Genomic DNA, 6,930 nt, shown 5'->3' with positions numbered 1-6,930 from the left:
GGTTGATCTTGATCTATTTCCATTGCTTTGCAACCAGTGCAATAGGCTGGAGTTTGGAAGTAGCTGTGTGGGTGAAGCGCTGGGCATTCAGAGCTCCAAATGCACTCAGAGCCCCAGGTCTCAGCATTTGGGGCTCCAGGGCAGGACTTGCACACCAGCAGAAGTCAGCAGTGAACCCTTACCCCAATACAGTCATAGTTGCTGGGTTCCCCCTGAGCTCTGCTGCCCTGCAGCCCTCGGTGTGTGAAAGAAATGCATTTATTTTCTCGGCGTACATCAGCTCAGTGCCAGCTGTCTCTTGAGGTTTTATGCTCTCAGGGGCTAAAGTAAAACTTTATGGCACTTCTGTGCTTGGCATTTACATCCTGTTTATGTAAATACCTCAAACGACTTGATTTGTAAGAGAGAAAAACAATTCTTGCTGTATCTTTTTCTCTTTTGAAGTGTCCATCCATTCTGGAAGGGGAGAACTTGTATGGAAATTAAGTAATTTGTCTCTGTTTTTGTGAGGTTTAACTTTGTGTCTTTCCAACAGATCCTGGTCGTGTCATTACCAAACCCCAGACTGCAGTTTTATGTGCTCATTTTCCCGCTTGTGTCTTCAGATTTTGCTTAAGACTGATTGAAAGGATAAGGCCAGGTTAGAAATGTGAGTTGTGTTCCTTGTGTGTGTGTATGTCAGACCTCTGTCAAGCGGGAGCAATAACAGCAGGGCTGGAGAGGCAGCAGCTCTGGTGGCACTGCTCTGACATGCACAGTTTGTGCTGTCATGCGCTGTGGGAACTGAAAGGAACCCTGGAGTGGAGGATAATTGTAGTCTGATCAGAGCCTGCATATTCAAACTGAAATGCCTTGGCAGCTGGTGTTGGGACAGCCAGAAAAGAGAGCTGGGAATTGTATCCCTGGTGTCCCAATACTTGTCGCCCTGTAGTCAACATAGCTGTGCTGGGTTTGGAAAACTTTCCAGGCCAGCAACTGTTATCAGACACTTGTCTTTGCAACGTGAAACACAACCAGGCAGCTGCAGACAGCTTTGATTTCCCTCCCTGAAGCTGCTTCTGCAACACAGCTCCCTAATGAAGCACATCTTGCTGCTGTGGAGTCTGTGTGGCCTCAGGAAGGTTCGTTATCATTTTGGAGTTCATCACGTTTCAGTTGGATTGTGATGCCTCATAAAAATAGGCTTCTTCTCCTGATGGACAGCTGTATTAGAGAGCAGGGAAGGAAGGAAAGTGCAGAAGAAAGAGGGGGCTATGTGAGGAATAACAGCGCTCCTGAAACTACTTCCTATTTCATCTGAGCTATCGTTCCTTGCTATGTTCCCTCCTCTGTGTTGTGTTAATTCTCCCTTCTTTTTTGGCTGCTCGTTGCCAAAATCTGGTTTTAAGGCAACAGCTTTCCACAATTCTAGCAAACTGAGCCAAGAGTGCAAGGGGAAATTGTTTATTCAGGAGTGTCTTCCAGCAGGAAGCAAAGAACAGGAGCTAATTTGCCTGTGGGAGGGGAAAAGAGCAGTCAGATACAGGGAAGACATTGCATTAGTGAGATCCTAAGTTTGTAGCTAACTGCATTTGAATAAAGCACCACCACAGATGCATGTCGGCTGCAGGGAGTGGGAGCTCTGTGACTGCTGAGACCCCTGAGTGGGCTGGGAAGAAAGCTGCTCTCAGCAATGGTGGAAAGCTATTGTGCTGGAATTGCAAAGTGCTGTTAGAAAAGCAGTGTGAGACTATTTCCAGTGCCTTTCAGTTTTAATGAACCGGCATCGTAACACCCTTGAAAATCAAGGGAGCTGGGTTCTTTTCTTGAGAACGGGGGGGAGACTTTCTTAATTTGCAGTTTGTAAAGAAAGGAACCATCTGAAAATGGCCACAGCTTTCTCAGACTCTGCTTCCCTTACATTCCTATTGATCACACTTAATGAAAAGGGCCCCCCATTAGCTTTGTAGAGATCTGGGGAGGGATCCTTTATATCTCCAGCTCTGCTGACAGCGAAGGGGTCAAAATAGGCATAAGGGAAATGTTCTGGGTGTTGTTACTGGTGATGGTGTGAGCTCAGATCTGCAGGGACCCAGCAGAGCCCAGGCAGTTCAGCTAAACCATGCTAACCTTTCCTATAGCCAGTGGCATTCCAGTCCTGGCAACACTGATTCTTTGGTCCAAAAAGCAGGTGATTTCCATGGGATCAGCTGGGGTGGGGACATCTTAGGGAGAAGCCCATTGTGATTAGAACCTGATTGCTCCTTACTGTTACTCTCACCACAGTACTTGTCAAAGGGACCATGAGTGGTAAAGCTGCTTCTGTATAGATCTGACTTTCAGGAGGAAAGTGGAAATAACAGCAAGGAAGAAGGAGGATAAATCTGGCAGGGCTAACTCTTCAGATCATGGATCTCTAGCATTCATTTTGCTATCTTTAATCAGCCACCTGATTAAAGGCGTTTAAGTGGAAGACGCACAAACTCAGATCCTTTAAAAGGCATGTCTGCCAGGTGGTTTCCAGGGGCTTTTATGTTTCCCACAGTGATTTTCTCTGTCACTCAGGTGCTTCTTTCTGATATGCTTATCCCCCTGCACTTGTACGCAATCTTTGTTAATAACTGAGGTCTGAGCTTCAGGTTGGACCGAAGGTGTTTTGGGGGTAATGGCTGCCCTAGCTGCTGCATCCTGGGATGCCATCTTCTCACAGACAGCACGTCTAGCACTCACGTTACACGTGCGCCGTGGCAGCTTCTCAGTGTTGGACAGCCACTCCTTCACGCCATCCAGAACAACAGGGATGAGGCTCACCACACCTCCAAAGTGGTTCCTTGCTTCATTGCAGCTCAGGTGATTCACAACATCGTGGGGGTATCTGTGGGACAGAAGGAAGCATTGGGTTGAGTAGTCCAGGCAATGCAGCCCTGGTGAGCCCAGCAGTGCCACCCTGAGGCCCATTGGGAAGGGTGGAGATGCAGACAGCGATATCCCTTGAACAAAAGGGCACTGATGGAACTTGAGAATGGAGCTGTGCCACACACAGCACTGTGGCTGCTGGACTCAGCCTGCAAGAGTTCAAGTGCACATACAAACACCTGCTCCACAGAAATTAACTAAACACAGAGCAGGAATAGCAGGGAGGAGCCAGAATGTGTTACAACAGAAATCAACAGGGATGCCAAGTAGGAATATATTTGCAACAGTCTTCCTGTATCCACAATTGCCTCTATAGAACTCAGCTGATAGAAAGACGTACTTAGCTCGGATGGTGCTCATGTCATTGCTGTGGTTAAGGAGCAGCTTGCATCTTTCCAGAATTTCATTGGTTTTGTTGTTACCAGGGTGTATAGTTTCCAGCTTGTTGCAGAGATTGCTCAAGTCGTTACAGATGTTTAGGAACATGGTGAGGATACGCCTGTCCGTTAAGTTGTTACAGTGGTGGTCCATGTAGGACTGTACCTGCAGAGTGCAATATGGGGAAAGACAGAGTCAGGCATGTTAAATTACACTGTGATATGCTGCAAAGTTGCTTAGGTTAGTAAGCAGAACAGCAGATACTTTCTGGTGTGACTGAAGGAGTGAGCCACTATGGAAACTGATACAGAGGCAGGCAGTAAGCTGCTAGGGCATGCCTGAGATGTTTGCTCATCATTGATCACAGCTGAAGAGGGTTGGGGTAATGGATCTGCTTGTCAGCACAGCAATAAGCCTTCCTTCCCTCTTTGGAGAGAAGGATAGCAGTACTGCAGCCATAAACAGCTCTGCTACTAGCACTGCAGAAATGGGTTGGGTGTAAGCAAGGAGTTTTGTCTTCGGCACTGCCACAGCTGCTTGCGTAGAATGGGGTGGGAGCCAAACTGGGAGTGTATTGGAGTAGCAGCATGGATGTGCTTGCGTACGTGCACATTCTTCATGGTTCTTTATTTGGCGCTGTTAGCTGTGACAGCAAAATTAAAACCATTTAACCCGAGTTGTCCTTACTATAACCTATTGCAGCACTGACAATTCCCTGTTTGCCTTGAGTGGTTTTGTTACTCAGAGTAAATGGCACTGCATGGTGAAAGACTATGCCAAGAGATTCAGTATCTGTTCCAAAGACATTACAGACATTGAGTGGTAGGAATGTAAAATACAGAAGGGGGGAGGTTGGCAGCCATGACTGGGCTGCAACACATACAGTGCTTTCTGTAAGACTTCAGCATAAGAACGAAGGAACTTGCTCTAACACCAGTATGCTCTGTGCATACAGAACAGCCACGCTGTGCACCAGGGCAAATTCTCAGCAGGTTTGTAAGAGAAATAAAGAAGGCCCCTAAGGGTCCATTTCCAATATAGATTTCTCCTTCCTCTGTGTTCATTGTGTGCTGTGTCCATGTGAGTGGCAGGATTTCTTTTTATTGCTGCTCTGAGCAGAAATAGTCCTAAAGAGACTAATGTTTTAGCCTGGGTGTTCATCAGCAGGGTTACAGGACTTCTTTCTGTCCATATCAACTGAAAAGAGTTAATGCACCTACGTATCCAGGAGGGGACAATATGAGCAACAGCTTGCAATGACCACCCAGCTCTGCAGCAGGCGGTTGCTGGCTCTTAAGCTGCAGCCTGGGGAGCTCAGGGAGAGCTGAACTGAAGCCATGAGCACAGCCGGGCTCGGAGGTGGAGGCACTTGCTGGGTTGAGTCTCTGATTGAAGTAAGTGACAGCACAGGTATTTGTTGCTTTTATTCCTATGCCCTCCTATATGCAATTCAAAATAGGTTGGTGATAGGGCGGAAGAATGGCAGTGAAACTAAATGGATGTCTGGTTTTGTCCCAGTGAAAGTTCTTTGTGCGGCACCAATGTTCCCAGTAACAATCTTTTCCTTTTTCTATCCTTCCTCTAATGTGATATGTTATACTCTTAGTATACCCATGCAATAAGTCCTGCCACTTCTGAGTCCACTGTATCACAGGTGACACCACAGGTCAGTGTAATGTATGAAGTGGTTGCTAGGAGGTTTCACCCCTACAAAAAGCAGGTCTTCCACACTACCAGGAAGCAGAGTTCAAGCTTGCTCTGTGCTTCTGCAATGCCTGTGCTTTTAAAAACAGCATAATGCTATACAAAACTTCAGTGCCTATTTTTGGGGGAAAATTAACTTAATGTCTGTGGGAGTTCACTTCAATGTTAGAAACAAAACCTGTATGTTAAGAATAACATCAGCCCTCAGAAATACAACCAGCTCTCTTCTGTTTCTTAATCCTGATAAGGGCTTGGCCTTCAGTCTGGCTTTGACACGTTTCTGGTCTTTGTGCCTGGGTTCTGTTTGGATTTTTCTTCCCCTTTTGTTTTCCAGTGATTGAAGTTTGCACCACTTAAAACATCCTGTTATCAAAATTCCAAGACATTTCACTTACCAGCCCAGAAAACACCTACCCCCACTTGGGACTTTCAGCCCTCGATCCATCATACTATCACTGTAACACAGCCATTATTTTTAATAAGCACTACAGAAAGATACAGCAGCACCAATACCAAGGGAAGAGGCAAGTATTGCTGGTTACTGCAAGTTAAGGATTACAGATTCCATGTGTGGCTGGGGAGGGAGGGTTTGTGTGTTTATCATACACTGTATTTCTGGCTGTGTCTCAACAGGATTAGGCTAAATCCTATGGTGATGCAGAGCAATGGAATTCACTTTCTATCAGTGGGAAGGTCTAAGAGGTGCTCCTTTTTCCTGCTTAATCTTTCGCTACTGCTTTGCAGTTATGCACAAACATTAACAGCAGGTTTCTGTGCGTTCCTTCATCTCTGTGCTCTCTTCCCATCAGCAGAGACCTCCGTGTTGACTACTTTGTACCTGGCTGATGCTCGCCACGGGTCTGATCAAGTCGTGTGCGTTCTCTCGGGTGTGTTGCAGAGCTCCAATGAACGTGAACTGCTGCTGCAGGAAGAGCTTGTAGTTGTCTTCAATGGCTTTCAGGCTGTCCTTTATCTCGTTCATGTTGGAATCTGGGAGAGAAGGAGAGGAAAGCAGCTCCTTTTTAGAAACGACATGGCTCTTATCTTTCAACAGAGCTGGAAAGCAACAACAGAAGGATAAAATAGAAGATATATGACTCCAAAGCACTGCAGTCCCCGGGCCCCAGGCAGTAGTAAGTCATAGCAGCGGTAACGATGGCAGAGAGCCCGAGGGGGGGGGGGGTTAACAATCAGCTGCCATAAACCCGAGTGGGTTTGTTGTAAACATAAAGCGGCGCTGGGAAAGGGGCCACAGGGAGAGATGGCGGTGTGAAGCCATTGCAAACGGAGGGCTCTACCAGTGAAACTCGGTCCTTCTATCTCTCTCGGTAACGCAGATGGCCCCATAGCCCTCATCCCATCCCCGCCTCATACAACCGAGCTGGGCCTCCCGCTACAGCCCCGCGGCCCCGTACCGCCGTGTGCGGCCTAGGCCGGGCCTGGATCCCTAGCAACAACCACCTCCGTTTTCCTTAGCAACCGCCGCCGTTCGATGACGTCACACATGGCTTTCCATTGCGTCGCCGTGTTGTGACGTCACTCCATAGCAACACGACGCCATGGACGCCCCCGCCCGGCCGTGGCCGCCATCGTTGTGCGGTTACGCGGAGCAATGGGGGCTATTCCGGCTCCTGCAGGTGAACGGGATCCACAAACACCATTGAGAAAACGGGCTTTAACCCCCCCCTCACCTTTCCTTCCCCTGCTGGTCTTTGGGCAGGAGGGAGAAAAGTGAAGTTAAAGCAGCGAAATGAGCTGCTATGTGGGTTTAATGGGTTGATTTGGGGGCAGTTGTGTGTGTTTCCCAATCAATCCTATTGCCCTCCAGGCTGGATGGGCACTTGGAATACGTGCCCATAAGTTAAACAGTGGTTTAGAGGTTTAACTTGCCCCGAGGGGACAGTCAGTGGGTTTGGTGCTGTCTGTGTGGGTCACAGCGGGTTCTGTGTGTAT

The 6,930-nt window shown here is 47.7% G+C and overlaps 2 protein-coding genes across 6 annotated transcripts in view; one reads left to right on the top strand and one right to left on the bottom strand.

Annotated features, from left to right (window-relative positions):
• Positions 1 to 1,427: 1,427 nt before the first annotated feature.
• Positions 1,428 to 6,498, bottom strand: SPACA9 (sperm acrosome associated 9). 3 transcript variants are annotated; one of them, XM_015879188.2, is made up of 5 exons: positions 6,276 to 6,387; positions 5,816 to 5,967; positions 3,236 to 3,438; positions 2,710 to 2,854; positions 1,428 to 1,493 (listed from the first exon to the last, which is right to left on the bottom strand). In XM_015879188.2, exons 1-5 carry the CDS (start codon positions 6,331 to 6,333, stop codon positions 1,485 to 1,487), a joined length of 567 nt encoding a protein of 188 aa, XP_015734674.1. In that variant the 5' UTR covers positions 6,334 to 6,387; the 3' UTR covers positions 1,428 to 1,484. The 3 variants fall into 3 exon arrangements, with proteins under 3 accessions (XP_015734674.1, XP_015734673.1, XP_015734672.1); XM_015879187.2 differs by lacking the exons at positions 1,428 to 1,493; positions 6,276 to 6,387 and adding an exon at positions 6,393 to 6,498 and having other exon boundaries at positions 2,402 to 2,854; XM_015879186.2 differs by lacking the exon at positions 1,428 to 1,493 and having other exon boundaries at positions 2,402 to 2,854; positions 6,276 to 6,386.
• AK8 (adenylate kinase 8) overlaps positions 5,963 to 6,930 on the top strand; it is a 60,383-nt gene continuing 59,415 nt past the window's right edge. For 2 of the 3 annotated variants that reach the window (XM_015879181.2, XM_015879183.2), the window contains exon 1: positions 6,493 to 6,614. In XM_015879181.2, the coding sequence (XP_015734667.1) occupies positions 6,537 to 6,614 (78 nt within the window). In that variant the 5' untranslated portion in view covers positions 6,493 to 6,536. Of the gene's footprint in view, positions 6,111 to 6,492; positions 6,615 to 6,930 lie in introns of those variants that run through there. The other variant, XM_015879182.2, reaches the window with a different exon arrangement.

The sequence above is a fragment of the Coturnix japonica genome, chromosome 17 (genome assembly GCF_001577835.2).
Source record: "Coturnix japonica isolate 7356 chromosome 17, Coturnix japonica 2.1, whole genome shotgun sequence".
Lineage (NCBI taxonomy): Eukaryota > Metazoa > Chordata > Aves > Galliformes > Phasianidae > Coturnix > Coturnix japonica.
This window is presented reverse-complemented; position numbering and strand designations above follow the sequence as displayed.